The sequence below is a fragment of the Balaenoptera musculus genome, chromosome 2 (assembly GCF_009873245.2).
Source record: "Balaenoptera musculus isolate JJ_BM4_2016_0621 chromosome 2, mBalMus1.pri.v3, whole genome shotgun sequence".
Taxonomy (NCBI): Eukaryota; Metazoa; Chordata; class Mammalia; order Artiodactyla; family Balaenopteridae; genus Balaenoptera; species Balaenoptera musculus.
In genome coordinates, this window is record NC_045786.1 from 146,971,603 (window position 1) to 146,992,750 (window position 21,148).

Sequence of the window (21,148 nt, forward strand, 5' to 3'; positions counted from 1 at the left end):
GCCAAAGTGAATAAATAAATAAATTTTTTAAAAAATTATTACCTTTAAAGAAGAAAGTTAGAAAGTAAAAATGAGTTTCCAGGAAGCTCTTTATTTACTAGCATCTTTTAAGGTTAAATCTTTTAAACTTTGCTTGTAAATAATCTGAAAACTGAGTGATTGTATAGCATAGTGATTAAGAGTGTAGACTCTGGAATCAGATTATCTGGGTTCAAATCCTAGATTCTACCACTTATTGTATCTGTGGATTCAGGCAGGTCCCTTAACCTCTGTAAACTTTAGTTTTCTCACTGTAAAACAGGGGAAAATAATAATTTCAGGGTTACTGTAAGGATTGAGATAATTCATAGTTTTCTTTCTCATACCATATAGATTTGCCATGTAGCAAAATGCAGTGAAAACAGCTAAGAAGCACAGTGTGACCCAGTTTGGTGACACTGTAGATGCACAATGACCCCATTATTTATAGCAATGAATATTGCCACCTTGGAGCTGATTCTCAAGTGCGAGCTATCTTTGTTCTTTAACATCATGTTATAACCTTTTAAAAAATATACTTTAACATGTTTTTTCTATAAACCAAATCAATATTTTCTCCTTTAGCTTTCTCTACCTAGCCTTCATGGACAAGAAAGACTGTTTTACTAAAGTTGACATATTAAAAACTGATCACTTAGAAGATAATTAAAATTGTATTGTAATTGGGGTGATGCGAAATTGCTTTGAGAAATTCTATTTAGGAAAGAATAAATGCTCCACCAAAAAAATCTGCTTAACAATTATAGTGTCTATTTATAATGATGCAAATGTCTATAGGATTTATTCTTTGTAGATATAGATCCCACATTCTACAGACCTGTTAATTTGACTCAGGCTCAAAATATCTACTAAAAAATTTTATTGTGACATGTGTGGGTAAATTATACGACTTTTTATTTCAGATTGACAGAAGTTACTGAATTAAACCATTCAATCTAAAATCCTTCAAATTTGTTTACATTAATATAAAGGTGACCTAAACCAGAACATGTAAAAAAAAAAAAGGGTTACAACTAAAATATTTAATTGAGAAGAAAGTGGAAACTAATAATTTTTAAAAATTATTCTTTAGGGACTTCCCTGGAGGTCCAGTGGTTAAGACTCCGAGCTTCCACTGCAGGGGACACGGGTTTGATCCCTGGTCAGGGAACTAAGATCTCGCATGGCACATGGCAGGGCCAGAAAAAAAAAAATCGTCCTTTAAAGTAAAAAAACCACCCAGTGAAAAACGAACTGTGATGGGATTTTCATATTCACATAAACTTTTAGTAATGTACACTCAGTTATACAGTGACAGTAGTTTTTTCTTATACTGTCTCAGTCTGACTTATTTTGTAGCACTTACTCAAAAATGTTAGAAATGTATTTATCTATTTCTGTACTGTCATCCTATATATGTATTTTTTAAAATTTTTATTTATTTTATTTTTGGTTGTGTTGGATCTTCGTTGCTGCACGTGGGCTTTCTGTAGTTGCGTTGAGTGAGGGCTACTCTTCGTTGCGGTGCGCAGGCTTCTCATTGCAGTGGCTTCTCTTGTTGCGGAGCACGGGCTTTAGGCGCGTGGGCTTCAGTAGTTGTGGTACGCGGGCTTAGTTGCTCGGCGGCATGTGGGACCTTCCTGGACCAGGGATTGAACCCATGTCTCCTGCACTGGCAGGCGGATTCTTAACCACTGCGCCACCAGGGAAGTCCCATCCTATATATTCTTAATTCTAAGGAAATCTGAACATTGAACAAGTATTCTTTGAAAAGCATCTACATAAAGAACATTCCACATATGACAGACATTTGGTAGACTACTAATTAAGATAGTTTTTTCTTAGGTTACCATCCCAGGTTAAAAAGCATAGGATCCCAAAGATAAGTTTATGTACTTTCACTTACTTCACCTGAAATTTAACTTAGATTGAAAAAAAGTAATAGCAATGAATGTAAAATTTGGGATACATTTAATTTTCACTTGAATTTAGTATTTCTTCCCACTTCTCTGTCAATATTGAACACTAAGTAAAACTTACTTGTTAAAAAACTCAACAAATATGCTAATATGAACAATTTTGCAAGATCAAATTAAATTTATTTTAACACCTAGTCTTGAGGAAGCAATTCTTTTCTAACCTACTTGATTTATTTATTGGACTTTCCTAGGAATCATCAGATTTAGTATCAACAGACATACAGGTAATACCATAGATAGCAGCTTTCCAATTCATTAATTTCCATACTTAGTCAAATCAATTCCTGTATTACAAAGAAACCAAAGCTGTACTTCTTTTTCAAAAAATGTGTCAGTGCTATACTAGGGGTGTAACTCCTTATAAAGCAAGCATGAATGTGGCATCAAACTTACTTTTCCAAAGAAGCCTTTGAAGAACTTCCTTTCCTGGAGGAACAGGGGGACAAGTCGAGCGCTATTATTGTATGGGCTAAATGTCCCAGGGTTTCACAGCAATAAGCACATACAGAGGTTGGGTGAAGGGCAAAGTAGGAGAAGGGGAAGGGAGTGAGAGTTTTAAAGAGTTATCCATACCAGGAGTGACAGGGAAAAAGGAAGGGTGCATGAAAATGCAGCGAAACATACTGTATGGCCTAAGAATCCGCAGAAAGAGAAGAAATCAGAACCTGTATCCATGCAGAGCAACTAGTTACTTTAGCATTCTCTACTGACTTTTAAAACAGAGATTATTCAAATTTGGCAGCAGAGAAAAAGACTAGGACATACTGGTTTGTGAGATTTGCATTTAAATTTTCATAATAGTGAGTGGTAAATTGATTGGTTCACATACATTTTTCAATTTAAAATCAGTGGTCAAATATGTGGAAGTCACCAATGAAAAAACCAGTCCACACTCAAATGATCACAAAGTAACATTAAAAAATGCTACACTTAAATTATGAGTGTGAAGGGAGGGTCCTTGTCAGACTTTTTCTTGCTGAGTTCAAGATGTCACTTAGAGAATTCTTACTTATGCATTAGGATAGGTTTGTATGTATGTGTGTGCTGATCGATTCCATAGCAATTGTGGGGAAATAATAGATATGTTCTATTTCAAACACAGAATAAATCATCTATAAAGAACACATGGCCAATGCTTTCACTGGAGCTGAGAAAACTAATACATTTGAGAACCAAACCACATCTGTTAACTACAACTAAAATTTGAAGAATAGGGTTGTTTTCTTTTTAAATGCTACTGTTTTAGAAGAAAGAAATTTGTACTGACAGTTATAAGTATACAATTCTAAAACTACGTAGGTAAGAGAGACACAACTGTCTGTGGTCCCAGCACCAATTTTTAAGCATATACAAATTTTGAAAACTGGCCACCATTTAAAATCTGAAGAACTTATGCGAAGTAGATGAGTTCTAACTCACCCAAGCTAGCTTAACTTTAACATTTCCTAGTTTTGGTTGAACTATACTTTAAGCCTTTACCTTTTATAATCCATTATTAATAGTGAATAAATGTCTAGAAAAAGACAACTCTACAGAAATTTGACTCATAAAACTCATTCAATACTCTCAAACACTGAATGGTTTGTTTTTTCTCTAGGTTTTGAAAATCACAAACAGCATCAAATATATCCACAAAATGTTTTGAACTTAAGCTAGAAATATAATAAGGTAATTGGGATAGTTATCACAATAAGACTAAGCTTATTTCTGCTGCCAAGTTTGGTGACCCTAGTTTCGTTAGACTTTTAGGTAACCACCAGCTTTTAAAAGATGCAGCCCAAGTTAAAAGATTCACCATTCTTTAGGGATAGGAAGATGCGGGAAGGAGATTCGTTAATATTTAATTTAGCTCCCAGAAAAGCTCCTGTTAAACATGGAGTTTGCCTTCTATTTATAAAAGACCTCAGATGTTAATGAAAAAAGTTGACGTGCAAAATGCATCAAAAGACAGTTATTAGAGAATAATATTAATTTAAAAAAAATTAAATTATGATTCTTTTACCTGCTAAAACAAGAACATACATTAAAACAAATTTATCAAATAGCGAATAAAAAATCAACATATTAGAAACTGGTAGTGTAATGAAACTAGTCTAAAACCAAGACAGAGAAGGAGAGACACTTACAGAGATAATGGGAAGAAAAGACATTTTAAAAGGAAAGGCATCTTGCACCAGTATCAAGCAAGATAACCTAAGGCCCAATACACTTTTTACAAAATAGATTGATAAATGACAGTACTCCTCCCCCTGCAACTAACTCTGCCATTAAGGCACTGAAAATGGGCTATAGTCATTTCTGTCATTTATCCTATATAATCTAAGTCCCTAAGTGGCTAACTGGTAAAATTACGCCACAAAGTAAATGAATTGCAAATAACTGTAACTAACTTTATACATATAAAGTAAAAAAAAATTAAACATATTTATGCTCTGAGAAGCATATGTTGTTTAGTTACAATACCTTTTCATTTGAAAATATTAAGTATGCTGATAACTTCTAACTGAAGTTAAAGTAATCCTAAATTGTAAGGGACTACTTGGAAGGAAAAAAAAAAACTGTACTTGCAAATTATCCTGCTTCTTCAAGCCCACACAAATTTAAAAAGCGCTAGAATGTTACATTTTTAGTTCAAAGATCATTTGAGTGATAGGTTTAAGACGTTTGTTTTCCTATTTAACTGCTACATCTGAGCTACATAATTCTTTAAATTTTAAAACTTTTTTGGCATTCAAACTTGTTCCAGACATGCTATTTCTTCTCTAATCTGTAGGTCTGTACATTTTTACATTTGCTTCCATTTATTTGAAACGATAAGAGGAATATTTATCATCTATGAAAATAAACAAACATCTCCAGACACATAGCTTTTGGTACAATATAAGCATCTGGCACAGTAGATTATACATGTTTGTTAGATGAATGTTCGGTAAAAGAAGGGAAAAAGGCATCTACAAATTTCTGTATAGTAAAAATATGAAAAGAAGACAAAAAGCATGAATTTTTGTGGACTAACATGATCTGAGATGAACAACATCTGAAGACTTCCAACTTTCTGCAGCCTTTGTCATACAGCATTAGAAAGGGTATTAATAGAAGGGGAAGTTTCAGTGAGTATAATAAATAGGAAATTGGTACTAGTCTCCCAAAACTTCAATCTTATTTTTAAAAATACCTGTTTGCCTGTGCAAAATTATTATACAACACTTGCTCCAAGTCTCCTGGGTAGGGTTAGTCAGAAAAATTTTAAAGAACTTCTTGAATCAAAAGTCAGAAGTGGTCAATCTTCCTTCAAAGTTCAAAAGTTTAAGTATGTCCAGAAAAGCAATCCAAACATGCACAATTTCATTTTAGTTGTAAGAGACCACAGGGAAATAAGGATCTTTTAGAGATATGCAAAAGGGTTTCATAAACTTTAAACATTAAATATAACATATTGTTATGATGATTACTACGAAATTCAATTTGACCCCATATTGAGGACTGAATTGTTTTCTGTATATTTATTCCAGAAATATTTTTTGAGTGGCTACTATGTGCCAGACACTGTTCCAGGCACAGATATAATTTTTAAACAGCAATTTGGTTCCTATTTCTGGTAAAGATAAAAACTCATTTTTTCAATAATTTTATTATTTAAATAAGTCCTGTATCTCAAATAATCATGCTTACAGTTTACAATTTCCTTGGTTAAAAACCAAAAGGTAAAATAAAACAAAAAAATTCACTCAACTAAAAAATCAGTTTTAAAACTAGACAGGGCTTCCCTGGTGGCTCAGTGGTTAACAATCCACCTGCCAATGCAGGGGACACAGGTTCAAGCCCTGGTCTGGGACGATTCCACATGCCGTGGAGCAACTAAGCCCGTGCGCCACAACTACTGAGCCTGCGCTCTAGAGCCCGTGTGCCACAACTATGGAAGCCCGCACACCTAGAGCCCATGTTCCGCAACAAGAGAAGCCACTGCAATGAGAAGCCCACGCACCGCAACGAAGAGTAGCCCCTGCTCGCCGCAACTAGAGAGGGCCCGGGCACAGCAATGAAGACCCAACGCAGCCAAAAATAAATAAATAATAAATAAATAATTTTTAAAAAGAGGCAGGTACTCTGCCCTTATAAAAAATAAATAAATAAATAAAAATAAAACTAGACAGTGAATAGTGGCTATCTCTGGGACTGCAAGAGATTTTACGTACTGTTTTTGTTCATTTGTATTTTACAGAATGAACGTATACTACCTATGTAATAAAGAGAGGTTTCTAATTAAAAGTAGGTTAAAGAAAACTAGACAGTGAAGAGGACTGACTGCTCATTAAACAACTAAATACCACTTCTTAATTATCTTCTGGGCAAACTTAAACCATCCCTAGTTTTTCCTTATTTAGAGAGTAAACGTGAAGCCATATGCTGAATTAAGACTTTCCAAAGGCTCATTCCACAGTGACCTTCCAAATGTTAAGTTTATGTAGGCTCTAAGATTTTAATAACTATTTAAGGTTTGTTTCAGGTCTATCTAGTCTATTCACTGATACATCTGTTGTTTTCAGTTATTAGCATTATGATGTTTAATGACTAGTAGGGCAAATCATTGCATTACTTTTTAAAATGTTCTTAGAAAATCTTATTCTATTAGTGAACTTAGAATTATTTTGTTAAATAAGAGATTGACTTTAAATTTCCTGGAAAACTGCATTATCTGAGGCTGTGTTTAACTGGGGACTATATTTAGGTAGACATGGCAAGTCTATAAATTACTATATAAAGTCCCTTTAACATTAATGATGATTAAATGGAGAGCACAGATAGACTAAGAAGGGCTTCAAACATTTAAGAATTTAAATGACCAAAATCTGCAGTAAAGGGTATGTATGTGTGTCTATATATTGTTTTGTTTTGTTTTTTTAGTTTTTTGCATACCATAATCAGTTATTTTTCTCCTCCTCTCCTTTCTATAATAGATTCAGACATTTGTTCGAAAATATAATCCACTTCTCTGAGTTGGTTGCTTCCTTGATTTTGTATCTTTTATATTGAGGAATTGTATATAAGAGGTCATATAGAATGTACCAAGAAGCAGAAAAGTTTTGATTAAGCAAATTGAGGGGAAAAAAAAGCACTCATTAGTAGCCAAACTTGTGGCAGCCCACCATACCAGCAAACCCAAAGCAACAAGTATTTAATGCTGTTCTGGGGCAAGGGCATGCAGAAGTAATGCTTAAAGCTTTCACAGCAAAGGGGGGAAAGGCCACACATTGGAGAGAAGGTTGTGAAGAGGGCTGTCAGAATTTAAGAAACATTCTTCAAACCTACCCAAAATATGAAGTTAACACTTTAATCTGAACCTTTATGAACTCTGAACTCATTCTCTCCTTTTATTAAATACACAGGCACGTGCCTGGGATGTGTTCTACGGCATAATAGGCAAAACAGACATTATTTATCCTGCAAAAGGACTCTCCATTTCAAGTATGCTGAAGTTTGTGCAAAAGGCAGGGAAATACATTGTTTATGTTAGAGGAGTATAGAGAAGGAAACTGGGGAGTAGCAGTAATGATAATTAAGTCTCCCCAAAATGTAAACCTCACCAGCCGTCAACACAGATATCTCTATTTTATACGTTTTCCTGGAAAGCTGTTTCTTATAGATTTAAAATCAGTAATTTATAACCCAGTTGTCACAGTTAGGTTAAAAGACTAACTAATAGTTTTATCCTGGTTTTAGAATATTATTCATCTACAAGAATTCATACCACTTGTTTAATATGGGTTCTGAATTAGAAGTATCTTTCAGATAATGTCTGGCCTAAATTGAAGAAGCTGGTCATTGTAACTTACACCTTTGGATGGACAACATGAAATGCTCTTTATTAATGAGCCCACATCTTTTGCCTTAAGAGAAACACTGTTCTTACTGGATAGTGGGTCACTAAAATTTACTAAGCAAAATCTTTTGAGAAAATATTTGCAGCATATAGATCAACACTGGCAACCATCAAATACATACAGCTTTCAATCTTTTTACAGCATCTTCACAGATGTGCATTCCTCTTGATTCATCAACTTCTACATGCCCAAGGTACTGTAGAAAGAAGAGAAAAGTTACGGCTATTGCTGTTTACTGAGTAGCTACTATATGGTAGATATTACATGGTAGAAAATTGAATATTAAAATTCCTGCACTCAAGAAACTCACAGCCATTATAGAAGAGTTAAGGTAATGTTACTTTACTTACCCTCAGTGTCCTCATGTGACTGAGATTTAGAATAAAGTTCTCCAAGAGCTGTTATAGAGGAGTAGGTGAAAAAGTACATGATAAGCACTAAATGTTACCTGAATCTATTGGATCTGAGGCATAACAGCCTATGCTAGACACAGTTACTATATCTCTAGACATAAAAATAGTCCTAAAACAATGTGTGTGTGTGTGTGTGTGTGTGTGTGTGTGTGTGTGTGTGTATTGAAAAGGTACAAATAAAAATAACAGTTACTCAAGGGCTGAAGAGATCACATACTCCTTTTATGGGAAGCACATAAGAACAGGGCAGAAAACTAAAATTTTAAGAAGGTAGTGCATCTGAGCTTTAGAAGATGTGCAGAACTTGAAGAAGCTGTATTGGAAAGGTTGGGAAACTATTTTAGGCAGGTAGAATTTAACAAAAGCTATAGGTGTAGAATAGAATAACTATATATCAGCAAATATTCCTGTCTGGCAAGAATATGAGGTATATGCAGCTGGGGAATTTGAACACTGAAATGAGTCTGTACTTAATCCTAGAGGCAATGGAGAGCTAATAAAGCTGTATTTGGTTTGTTTTTGCAAGGTAGTAATATTATTCAAATTGTACCTTAGTATGGGAATAGTCTTGGGTTAGAAAGCACAAAGGATGATGGCAATATCACAAGTGCTCTCTTTTAAAAGGAAATTTAGAGTCTGGTTCTGGGTAAGATGGAGTAGACATACTTTACCCTGTCCCACCCTCTGAATGAAACCATAAAACCAGAACAGAATACATGGAAGCACCTATTTGAGTTCTCTGTAAAGAGTATAAGATGAATCAGAGAAGAATACCAGAATTCAAGGTATTTCTGAACTGGCAGGGAGTTTACCTTCCCTGCCCCTCCTCCCCTTTGGTACCTCCAGCCTGAACTTAACACAGTCAGATATCCAAGTGAGTGCTATGGCACAGACAGAACTCTGGGAAAAGCACTCTAGTTCTGGCCCAAGGACCAGGTAAGGTAACTCCTTATCCTCAGAGAGTATAGGAATCCCCTTCCTTTTTATTTATCTTTTTTTGAACTTTCACACCCCAGTCCCCAGGAAATTCCGTGGTGGTGTCAGTGGTAGCAGCAAGGGAAACCTGCAAGAGCCACGCACCTCTGAGAAAAGGCAGCTGTCCTCTGTTTAAAGAGACTGTGATTCCAGGAAGGTGAGCCAACACCCCCACCCCCCCTTCTGCTTTTTCCCCCCTCTCTGAATCTCCCACCATTTGGCCCTGGATGAAGATGAAACAGTAGTAATTCATGAGCACAATAACCAGTGCCCTATGAAACACAGGCATGGAGAGTTTAAGTAACTTCCCCAAAACCATTCAGCTAGTGAATGCTCAAACCCAAGCAGCCTGACCCAGGACAGGCCTATAATGCTCATATACTGAATTTTTCATTTTTATCCCTATCTTTTCAATACTGAATAAATGCATAAAACCAACATATTAAAATCAATTTAGGAAACTATTAGACTTTAGGTAACAAAATACCTGAGGTATCAATCATAAAGATCATAGACTAAGGACATTAAAGAATTGTAACAGCTATAATTTTGAATAAACATTATAAAAAATAGCAAGAATGCTCACTTTTAAGTGAATCAAATAATATATATATTCAGTTATATATAATATATATTATATATATTCCTTTTCAGATTCTTTTCCATTATAGGTTATTACAAGATATTGAATAGTTCCCTGTGCTATACAGTAGGTCCTTGTTGGTTATCTATTTTATACATAGTAGTGTGCATCTGTTAATCCCAAACTCCTAATTTATTCCTCCCTTCCCCTTTACCACCTGGTAACTGTAAGTACATTTTCTATGTCTGTGAGTCTGTTTTGTGAATAAGTTCATTTGTATCATTTTTTTAGATTCCACATATAAGTGATATCATATAATATTTGTCTTTCCCTGTCTGACTTCTTCACTTGGTATGAAAATCTCTGGGTCCATCCATGTTGCTGCAAATGGCATTATTTCATTCTTTCTTATGGCTGAGTAATATTCCATTGTATGTATATATCACATCACCATTATCCATTCATCTGTCGATGGACACTTAGGTTGCTTCCATGTCTTGGCTATTGTAAATAGTGCTGCTATGAACACTGGGGTGCATGTATCTTTTTGGGGTTTTTTTTTTTGGCCACGCCATGCAGCATGTGGGATCTTAGTTTCCCAACCAGGGATGGGACTTGTGTCCCTGCAGTGGAAGCATGGAGTGGTTAACCACTGGACCACCAGGGAAGTCCCTGCATGTATCTTTTTGAATTACAGTTTTTCTCCCAATATATGCCCAGGAGTGGGATTGCTAGATCATATGGTAACTGTATTTTTAGTTTTTTAAGGAACCTCCATACTGTTCTCCATAGTGGCTGTACCAATTTACATTCCCACCAACAGTGTAGGAGGGTTCCCTTTTCTCCACACCCTCGCCAGCATTTATTATTTGTAGACTTTTTGATGATGGCCATTCTGACTGGTGTGAGGTGATACCTCATGGTAGTTTTTATCTGCATTTCTCTAATAATCAGCAATGTTGAGCATCTTTTCATGTGCCTGTTGGCCATCTGTATGTCTTCTTTGGAGTAGTGTCTATTTAGGTCTTCTGCTCATCTTTTGATTGGGTTGTTTGTTTTTTGATATTGAGGTGTATGAACTGTTTGTATATTTTGGAAATTAAGCCCTTGTTGATCACATCGTTTGCAAATATTTTCTCCCAGCCCGTAGGCTGTCTTTTCGTTTTGTCTATGGTTTCCTTTGCTGTGCAAAAGCTTCTAAGTTTAAGTCCCATTTGTTTACTTTTGCTTTTATTTCTTTTGCCTTGGGAGACTGAGCTAAGAGAATATTGCTACGATTTATGTCAGAGGATGTTTTGCCTATGTTCTCTTCTAGGAGTTTTATGGTGTCATGTCTTGTATTTAAGTCTTTAAGCCATTTTGAGTTTATTTTTGCGTATGGCGTGAGGGAGTGTTCTAACTTCATTGACTTACACGCAGCTGTCCAGCTTTCCCAACACCACTTGCTGAAGAGACTATCTTTTCTCCAATGTGTATTCTTGCCTCCTTTGTTGAAGATTAATTGACCATAGGTGTGTGTGTTTATTTCTGGGCTCTCTATTCTGTTCCACTGATCCATATGTCTGATTTCATGCCAATACCACATTATTTTGATTACTGTAGCTTTGTAGCATTGTCTGAAGTTGGGGGGTGGGGTTGTGCCTCCAGCTTCGTTCTTTTTCCTCAGGATTGCTTTGGCAATTCTGGGTCTTTTGTGGTTCCATATAAATTTTAGGAGTATGTGTTCCAGTTCTGTGAAAAAGTCATGGGTAATTTGATAGGGATCACATTAAATCTGTAGATTGCTTTGGGTAGTATGGCCATTTTAACAATATTAATTCTTTCAATCCAAGAGCATGGGATATCTTTCCATTTCTTTGAATTGTCTTCAATTTCCTTCATCAATGTTTTATAGTTCTCAGCTATAAATTTTTCATCTCCTTAGTCAGGTTTATTCCCAGGTATTTTATCTTTTTTGATGCAATTTTAAACGGGATTTTTTTTTAACTTTCACTTTCTGATATTTCATTGTTAGTGTAAAGAAATGGAACAGATTTCTGTATGTTAATCTTGCATTCTGCTACCTTGCTGAACTCATTTATCAGTTCTAATAGTTTCTGTGTGGAGTCTTTAGGGTTTTGTATATAAAGTATCATGTTATCTGCATATAATGACAATTTTACCTCTTCCCTCCCAATTTGGATACCTTCTGTTCCTTTTTCTTGTCTAGATTAGAAAAATTTTAATTCAAAATTGTAGGCTGTCAGAAATGTCAAGTGTTTGGTGGCTCTGTGAACTAGTTCTAGATGTTGAGATTGAGCTCACACACAGAAATAATAGAGCACTTTGTCACTGAAGACTGCTTTTCATCATTCAGTCAGATGCTACAGTGATATACTATATATTACACTCAAATCCTGCAAAGTTGTATTTTTCAGCTTGGAGACAGTGATGAATGGCCATTTAAATAATTCTTTGATTGAATTCGGCTCTAGAAAATATTCCTTCATGTTATGTTGATACTTGGCTTTCTTCAAAGCCTAATAATATATTCTTAATTTCTTGGTCCAATAAGTAAAGAAAGTCAAGTACTGGGAAAGAGTAAAATCTCAGCAACTGAGCTCTCAGCATTGCTGTTCTAACATTTTAAGAAATTCTGACATTTCACTCTGGGTACCTTGCCATGTATACTATCAATTTTTAAAAATCTGTTATTTTGTTTTTAAATTTATTCTCTATCCTTGATCACTGACTCAATGCCAAATATGTATTTTTAAAAATTATATTATCCTGAATTTCCTATTTTGCTCTACCAATATTTCTTTCTATTTTGGCACAAGATGCTATTTGTGATCATTATTTTAAACAACTGCTTTGGCACAATCACTTTCACTAATTTTTATCCACAGAATTTTCCTGGTTATTTCCCATGTTTATTCTTTGGGATCAACTTTGGAGTAATTTTGTTCAGTTGCTGACAATAAAACCTTTGGGATTTTAATTAAGATTACCTTAAATTCACTGGTTAATTTGCGAAAAACTGACATAATATTGACCCATTCCATCTAATACTATTTATTCAAGTCTTTTATGTCTCTGAAGTTTTAAGGTAGCCTTCAAATACACATTTTCTAGAATAAGTATTTAATAATTTTTGTTGCTACTGTGAACTGGTTTTACACCCATTATTTATGTATATATTTGTGAATATATATTCTTTTAATAGACTTTATTTTTTAGAGTAGTTTTAGGTTCACAGAAAAACTGAGCAGAAAAGTACAGAGTTCCCATATACCCTCTGAACTGCCCCCCCAGCTTCCCCCACTATCACATTCCACACCAGAGTGGTACATTCGTTACAATCAACAAACCTATAGTTTATCCACAGTCTATATTAGGTTTTACTTTTGGTCCTGTAAATTCTATGGATTTTGACAAATGTATAATGACATGTATCCACCACTGTAGTATCATACAGAATAGTTTCACTGTCCTAAAAATCCTCTATGTTCCTCCTATTCATCTCTTCTTCTCCCCTAAACTCTGGCAAGCACTGATCTTTTTACTGTCTCCATAGTTTGGCCTTCTCCAGAACTGTCACAGAGTTGGAATCATACAGTATGCAGCCTTTCCAGGCTGGCTTCTTTCACTAGTAATATGCATTTAAGGTTCCCCATGTCTTTTCATATGTTCCATTGTCTGGACATATCACAGTTTATTTATCCATTCACCTGCTGACAGACATCTTTGTTGCTTCCAAGTTTTGGCAATTATGAATAAAGTGGCTATAAACATCTGTGTGCAGGTTTTTGTGTGGACATAAGTTTTCAACTCATTTGGTTTGAGTGTGATTGCTGGGTCATATGGTAACCGTACATTTAGTTTTATGAGAAAACTTCTAAAGTCTTCTAAAGTGGCTGTCCCATTTGCATTCCCACCAGCAATGAATTACAGTTCCTGTTGCTCCACGTTTTAACCAGCATTTGATGTTGTCAGTGTTCTGGATTTTGACCATTCTTGATAGGTGTGTAAACTCATTATATTTTTATTTGTATATAATTTGTCTTTCCCTCTCTGGTTGCTTTTAAGATTTTCTTAGTCTTTGATATCTACAGTTTCATTCACGTGTCTAGGAAACAGACTTTTTTTTTTTAGATTGAGATATAATTCACGTACCATACAATTCACTCAACATACACCACTGAGTCACCAATTAATTTTTTTAAATTGTGGTGAAATACATATAACATAAAATTTGCGATTTAAACTATTAAGTGTATAGTTCAGTGGTATTTATTATATTCACGATGTTGTACAACCATTACCACTACCTATTTTCCTGAACTTTTTCATCACTCCAAACACAAACGCTGAAAACATTAAGCAATGACTCCCAAGTTCTCCCTTCCTTCAGCTCCTGGTAATCTCTAATCAACTTCCTGTCTCTATGAAATTGCCTATTTTAGATATGTCATATAAGTGGAATCACAATATTTGTCCTTTCATGTATAGCTTATTTCACTTAGCATAACGTTTTCAAGGTTCATCCATGTTGTAGCACATATCAAAACTTCATTCCTTTTAATGGTGGAATAATATTCCATTGTATGTATATACCACATTTTGTTCATCCATTCACCTATTGACAAGACACCTGGGTTGTTTCCACCTTTTGGTTATTATGAATAATCCTGCAATGAATGCTGACATATAAGTATCTGTTTGAATCCTTGCTTTCAATTCTTTGGGTATATGCCTAGGAGTAGAATTACTGGGTAATTATATGTTTAGCTTTGTGAGGAACTGCCAAACAGCTTTCCATAGTGTTGCACCATTTTACATTCCCATCAAAATGTATGAGAGTTTCAATTTTTCCATATGCTCATCAGCACTTTATTTTCCTTTTAAAAAAATTATACCAACCTAATACATGTGAAGCATATCTCGTGATTTTGATTTGCATGCACCTAATGACTAATAATATTGAGCACCTATCTTTTCATATGCTAATTGGCCATTTGTATATCTTCTTTGGAGAAGTGCCTAGTCACATCCTTTGCCCATTTTAAAAATTGGGTTTTAGTCTTTAGATATATGATCTCCAAATATTTTCTGCTATTCTTTGGGTTGCCTTTTCACTTTCTTTCTTCAAAAGAAAACGTCCTTTGATGCATAAAATTTTTCAATTTTGATGAAGTTCAGTTTATCTATCTTGGGCTTCCCTGGTGGTGCAGTGGTTAAGAATCCACCTGCCAATGCAGGGGACACAGGTTCGAGCCCTGGTCCGGGAAGGTCCCACATGCCGCAGAGCAACTAAGCCCACGTGCCACAACTACTGAGCCTGCGCTCTAGAGCCCACGAGCCACAACTACTGAAGCCTGTGCACCACAACTACTGAAGCCTGTGCACCCTAGAGTTTGTGCTTCACAACAAGAGAAGCCACTGCAATGAGAAGCCTGTGCACCACAATGAAGAGTAGCCTCGCTTGCCGCATCTAGAGAAAGCCCACGCACAGCAACAAAGACCCAAAGCAACCAAAAATAAACAAACAACAAAAAAAATTTATTTCTCTTTTCTTTTGTTGCTCATGCTAAGGACTCCACTGCCAGGTCCAAAGTCATGAAGATTTACCCCTGTGTTTTCTTCTAAGAGTTTTATGGTTTTTACTCTTATATTTAGGTCATTGATTCACTGAGTTAATTTTTTACATAGTCTGACGCAGAAATCCAACTTCACTCTTTTTCATATGGAAATCCAGATGTCCCAGAACCACTGGGTGACAAGACAATTTTTTCTCCATTGAATGAACTTTGCACCCTTGTCAAAAATCACCTGAATGTAGATGTATTAGACTAATTTTTATTTATCCCATTTGCTTCTTCAATCTGAGGATTCAAATACTGCTCTGAATGAATTCATCCTCTTCTCTCCTCCTGGAGCTTCCATTAGGTCTGCTAGTGTCACTGGACTTTTAAATTTGTTCATCCACGTTTCTTAACCTCTTTTTCATATTTTCTCTTTATCACCTTGTGCTGCATTCTAGGTAACTTCATCGAATTTATTTTCCAGTTTACCAATTGCCTTTTTCAGCCAGCTCTAATTCACTATTTAATCTATTTACTAAGTTCAATTTCAGTAACAGTATTTTTCATTTTTAGAAGGTGAGATTTGATTCTTTGTCAAATCTGCCCATTCCTTTTTTCACTGTTTTATTTTTTTTCCTATGGTTTGAATTTTTTTATGTTTCTAATAATTTTATATATACACATTTTATAGTCTCCTCTATAGCCTATTATTTCAAGTTCTTAGAGTGCTAATCCTCTTGTTGATCTTTATTGTATATCCTTTACTGTATCTGCTGATCATTTCCACATATGATTTAAAACTTATAAAAAACTGTTAGTTTCATCTCTAGTGAAGCTCAATTTTTGTAGGGAAATTTCATGCATTCTAGATTGTGGAGTTGGTTTTACATTTGCTTCTAAAAGGTACCACAGATGTTTAGTAGCCTAAGACCTACTGTATATTAATTTGAAGATTCTACATCATGCAGATTTTAGCCACATCAAGTCCAAATCCATGGTTTCAATTTTTCCTGGGAGATTCCTTTTCTCACCCAAGGTCTGGGTAGAGGGATGCTTCCTTTTTTGTTTTTGTTGGTTTTTTTTTTTTTTTTTTGCTTTTTCTTCTTGTTCTCTATTTCACTGCTTGTAAAGCCCACTGAAGGTTCTGTTCCATGCTGGGTTCTCAGTTCTAATTCTCTGCTTTTTATGAGTCCAGGACCTTCAGAATGGATGTTAAAACCAAAGGCTCTAGCTCACAAATCGTTTCCCTCTTAGGCTGCTAGTGTGATTTCTGCCTTGCTCTCAAATTCCCTCTTAATTTCTGGTAACTGGAGGTGTCTTTATTGAAAGCTCAGCTATGGTTTAAGAGAAAAGTTTGTTTGAGAATACAGTCAGCATTTCTAGATATTTGTATTGGGAGTATTACTGTGTTAGCTTAATCCACATTCTGCCAGGATCCAAGACCTATAATATTTCCCAACTAAACTAACTGGTTTTTCTATCCACTGATTTCAGTCTATCTTAAAAGCAGCCAAAATACTAGAATTTCCTATCATTTTCAACACAGTTTTTGGGTTGATTCTCTTGGGTTTTTCAGATAGACATCATCTGCAGAAAAAGAAAATACAGAAAATATCTGGATTTCCCACATTTACAACTTTTATTTTCTTATCCAAAGGTACTTACTACCATGTCTCAATCACTGTCGAATAATATGATGTTTAAGAACAACCTGACCTTCCCTCCTGAATTCATTGTACGTGTTTCACCATCATGCATGACTCTAGGATAGTTTTTTCAGTCATTGAAAGAAAGTATTATGCTATTCTGATTTTGATAAGATTTATCAGGATTGAAAAATAATATTTTTAAATGTTTCTATTTTACTGATATAATCCACATAACATAAAATAATCATTTTAAAGTGAATAATTCAGTGGCATTTAGTATACTCACAATGTTGTACAATCTCCACCTTTATCTAGTTCCAAAACATTTTCTTTTAATTTATTTATTATTAGACTATAATTGCTTTACAATGTTGTGTTAGTTTCTGCTGCAGAGCGAAGTGAATCAGCCATATGCATACACACATCCCCTCCCTCTTGGACCTCCCTCCCTCCACATCCCACCCAACTAGGCCATCACAGAGCACCGAGCTGAGCTCCCTGTGCTATACAGCAGGTTCCCACTAGCTGTCTATTTACACATGGTAGTGTATATATGTCAAACCTAATCTCTCAATTCATCCCACCGCCCCTTGCCCCACTGTGTCCACATGTCCATTCTCTATGTCTGCCTTTCTATTCCTGCCCTGAAAATAGGTTCATCTGTACCATTTTTCTAGATTCCACATATATGTGTTAACATACGATATTTGTTTTTCTCCTTCTGACTTACTTCACCCTGTATGACAGGCTCTAGGTCCATCCACATCTCTACAAATGACCCAATTTCATTTCTTGTTATGGCTGAGTAATATTCCATTATATATATGGACCACATCTTCTTTATCCATTCATCTGTCGATGGACATTTAGGTCATTTCCATGTCCTGGCTATTGTAAACAGTGCTGCAATGAATATTGGGGTGCATGTGTCTTTTTGAATTATGGTTTTCTTAGGGTATATGCCCAGTAGTGGGACTGCTGGGTCGTATGGTAGTTCTATTTTTAGTTTTTTAAGGAACCTCCATACTGTTCTCCACAGTGGCTGTATCAATTTACATTCCCACCAACAGTGCAAGAGGGTTCCCTTTTCTCCACACCCTCTCCAGCAATTATTGTTTGTAGATTTTCTGATGATGCCCATTCTGACCACTGATACCTCATGGTAGTTTTGATTTGCATTTCTCTAATAATTAGTGATGCTGAGCAACTTTTCATATGCCTCTTGGCCATCTGTATGTCTTCTTTGCTGAAATGTCTATTTAGGTGTTCCGCCCATTTTTTGATTGGGTTATTTGTTCTTTTGATATTGAGCTGCATGAGCTGTTTGTATATTTTGGAGATTAATACTTTGTTGCTTCATTTGCAAATACTTTCTCCCATTCTGAGGGTTGTCTTTTCGTCTTGTATGCAAAAGCTTTTAAGTTTAATTAGGTCCCATTTGCTTATTTTTGTTTTTATTTTCATTACTCTAGGAAGTGGGTCATAAAAGATCTTGCTGTGATTTATGTCAGAGTGTTTTTCCTATATTTTCCTCTAAGAGTTTTATAGTGTCTGGTCTTACATTTAGGTCTTTAATCCATTTTGAGTTTATTTTTGTGTATGGTGTTAGGTAGTGTTCTAATTTCATTCTTTTACATGTAGTTGTCCAGTTTTCCCAGCACCATTTATTGAAGAGGCTGCTTTGTCTCCATTGTATATTCTTGCATCCTTTGTCATAGCTTAGGTGACCACAGGTGCATGGGTTTATCTCTGGGCTTTCTATTCTGTACCATTGATCTGTATTTCTGTTTTTGTGCCAGTACCATACTTTATAGTAGCTTTTTAAAAAAATTTTATTTATTTATTCATTTATTTTTGGCTGTGTTGGGTCTTTGCCTCTGCGTGAGGGCTTTCTCCAGTTGCGGCAAGCGGGGGCCACTCTTCATCGCGGTGCGCAGGCCTCTCACTATCGTGGCCTCTCTTGTTGCAGAGCACAGGCTCCAGACGCGCAGGCTCAGTAGTTGTGGCTCACGGGCCTAGTTGCTCCGCGGCATGTGGGATCTTCCCAGACCAGGGCTCGAACCCGTGTCCCCTGCACTGGCAGGCAGATTCTCAACCGCTGCACCACCAGGGAAGCCCTATAGTAGCTTTATAGTCAAAACATTTTCTTTACACCAAAAGAAGAACCTGTACCTATTAAGCATTTGCTTCCCAATGCCCCTCCACACAGCCCCTAACAATCAGTAACCTGCATTCTGTCTTTATGGATTTACATATTCTGGATATTTCATATAAATGGAATCATACAATATGTGACCTTTCATGTCTGATATATTTCACTTAGCATACTGTTTTTGAGGTCACCACATTGTAGTATGGGGTCACCACATTGTAGTATGTATGAGTACTTTATTGCTTTTTATAGCTGATGTATATGTATTTCCATAGTTTGTTTTTCCATTCTTCCACTAAAGGACATTTGGGGTGTTTCCACCTTTCAGCTATCATGAATAGTGGTGCTATAGACATGAGTGTACATGTATTTATTTGAGTATCTGTTTTTGACTCTTTTGGGTGTATATCTAGCAGTAGAATTGCTGAGTCATAAGGTAATTCTATGTTTAGCTTTTTGAGGACCCACTAAACTGCTTTTCACAGAAGCTGAACCATTTTGCATTCCCATCAGCAATGTAAGAGGGTTCTGGTTTCTCCACATGCTCATCAACACTTGATTTCCTTTTTGTTTTTTTAAGTATAGGCATCCAAGTGGGTATGACGTGGTACTTCATTGTGGTTTTGATATGTATTTCCTTAATGACTAATGATGCTGACTATCTTTTCATGTGCTTGTTGGCCATTTGTGTATCTTCTTTGGAGAAATTTCTATTCAAGTCCTTTGTCCCTTTTTAAATCAGGTTCTTTTATATATTCTGGATACTAGACTCTTATCAGACATATGATTTCCAAATGTTTTCTCCCAGTCTGTAGTTCTCTTTTCACTTTCTTGATAACGTCAAATGCACAAAAGTTTGTAATTTTAATGAAGTCCAGTTCATATATTTTTTCCTTTTTTACTCATGCTTTTGGTGTCATGTATATGAAGGTCATGAAGATTTACCCCATGTTCTCATCTAAGAGTTTTATGGTTTTACTCTTATAGTTAGGTTGTTGATCCATTTTGAATTAATTTTTGTATATGGTGTGAGGTAGGAGTCCAGCTTCATTTTTTGCCACGTGGAAATCCAGTTGTCCCATCACCATTTGCTGAAAAGACTATTCTTTCCCCATTGAATGGTCTTGGTACTCTTGTCAGAAATCAGTTGGCCACAGATGTTTAGGTTTATTTTTGTACTCTCAATTCTATTCTATTGTTCTATACATCTGTCCTTATGCCATTACTACAATGGTTTGATTACTTAAGCTTTGTACTAAGTTTTGAAATCAAAAAGTGTGAGTCCTTCAATGTCGCTTCCATTGCAATGATGAAGTCCTTTTCCTCTTAGGCCCATCAATGTGATGAACTATATCAAATTTCCTAATACTGAATCATTTGTGGATTCTTGAGTTAAACCCTACTTTTAGTTCGCATTTGTTCTACTTTTCTGCCTAGTTTTTCATCTATATTCTTAAGTGGAGTTGGTCTATGATTTTTTGTGTTTGTGCTATCTTTGTTAGGTAGTTGTATCAGGATTTTGTTAATGCCTTAAAAAAAATTGGAAACTGTCCTCTTTTTCTTCCCTTTCTTTCTCTCTATTTTTTTCCCCCTGTCAGCTCTGGTACAGTTAAATAGCATAAGAGTTATGCTTCAAGGTTGTGAAAGAAAAGTGACCTGTAAAAACCATCTATACTAAGTCTTTTGGGGATAGCTTTGGAGTTTTAATAACTTTCTTTATTTCCTTCATGGTTAGGGGTCTATTCAACTTTTATGCTTGTACTTTAGCTAATTCTTTAAAAAAATTTATTTATTTATTTATTTATTTATTTATTTATGTCTGTGTTGGGTCTTCGTTTCTGTGTGAGGGCTTTCTCTAGTTGCGGCAAGTGGGGGCCGCTCTTCATCGCGGTGCACGGGCCTCTCACTATCGCGGCCTCTCTTGTTGCGGAGC

At 35.6% G+C, this 21,148-nt stretch overlaps 1 protein-coding gene across 11 annotated transcripts in view; it reads right to left on the bottom strand.

The window, feature by feature from the left end:
* Positions 1-21,148, bottom strand: part of NUMB (NUMB endocytic adaptor protein) — a 182,044-nt gene that overhangs the window by 29,243 nt on the left and 131,653 nt on the right. For 7 of the 11 annotated variants that reach the window (XM_036841384.1, XM_036841378.1, XM_036841383.1 and 4 more), the window contains 2 exons: positions 8,001-8,075; positions 2,391-2,423 (listed from right to left, as the gene is read on the bottom strand). In XM_036841384.1, coding sequence (XP_036697279.1) covers positions 2,391-2,423; positions 8,001-8,075 — 108 coding nt within the window. Of the gene's footprint in view, positions 1-2,390; positions 2,424-8,000; positions 8,076-16,373; positions 17,002-21,148 lie in introns of all 11 variants that reach the window. The other 4 variants (XM_036841382.1, XM_036841387.1, XM_036841381.1 and 1 more) reach the window with 2 other exon arrangements.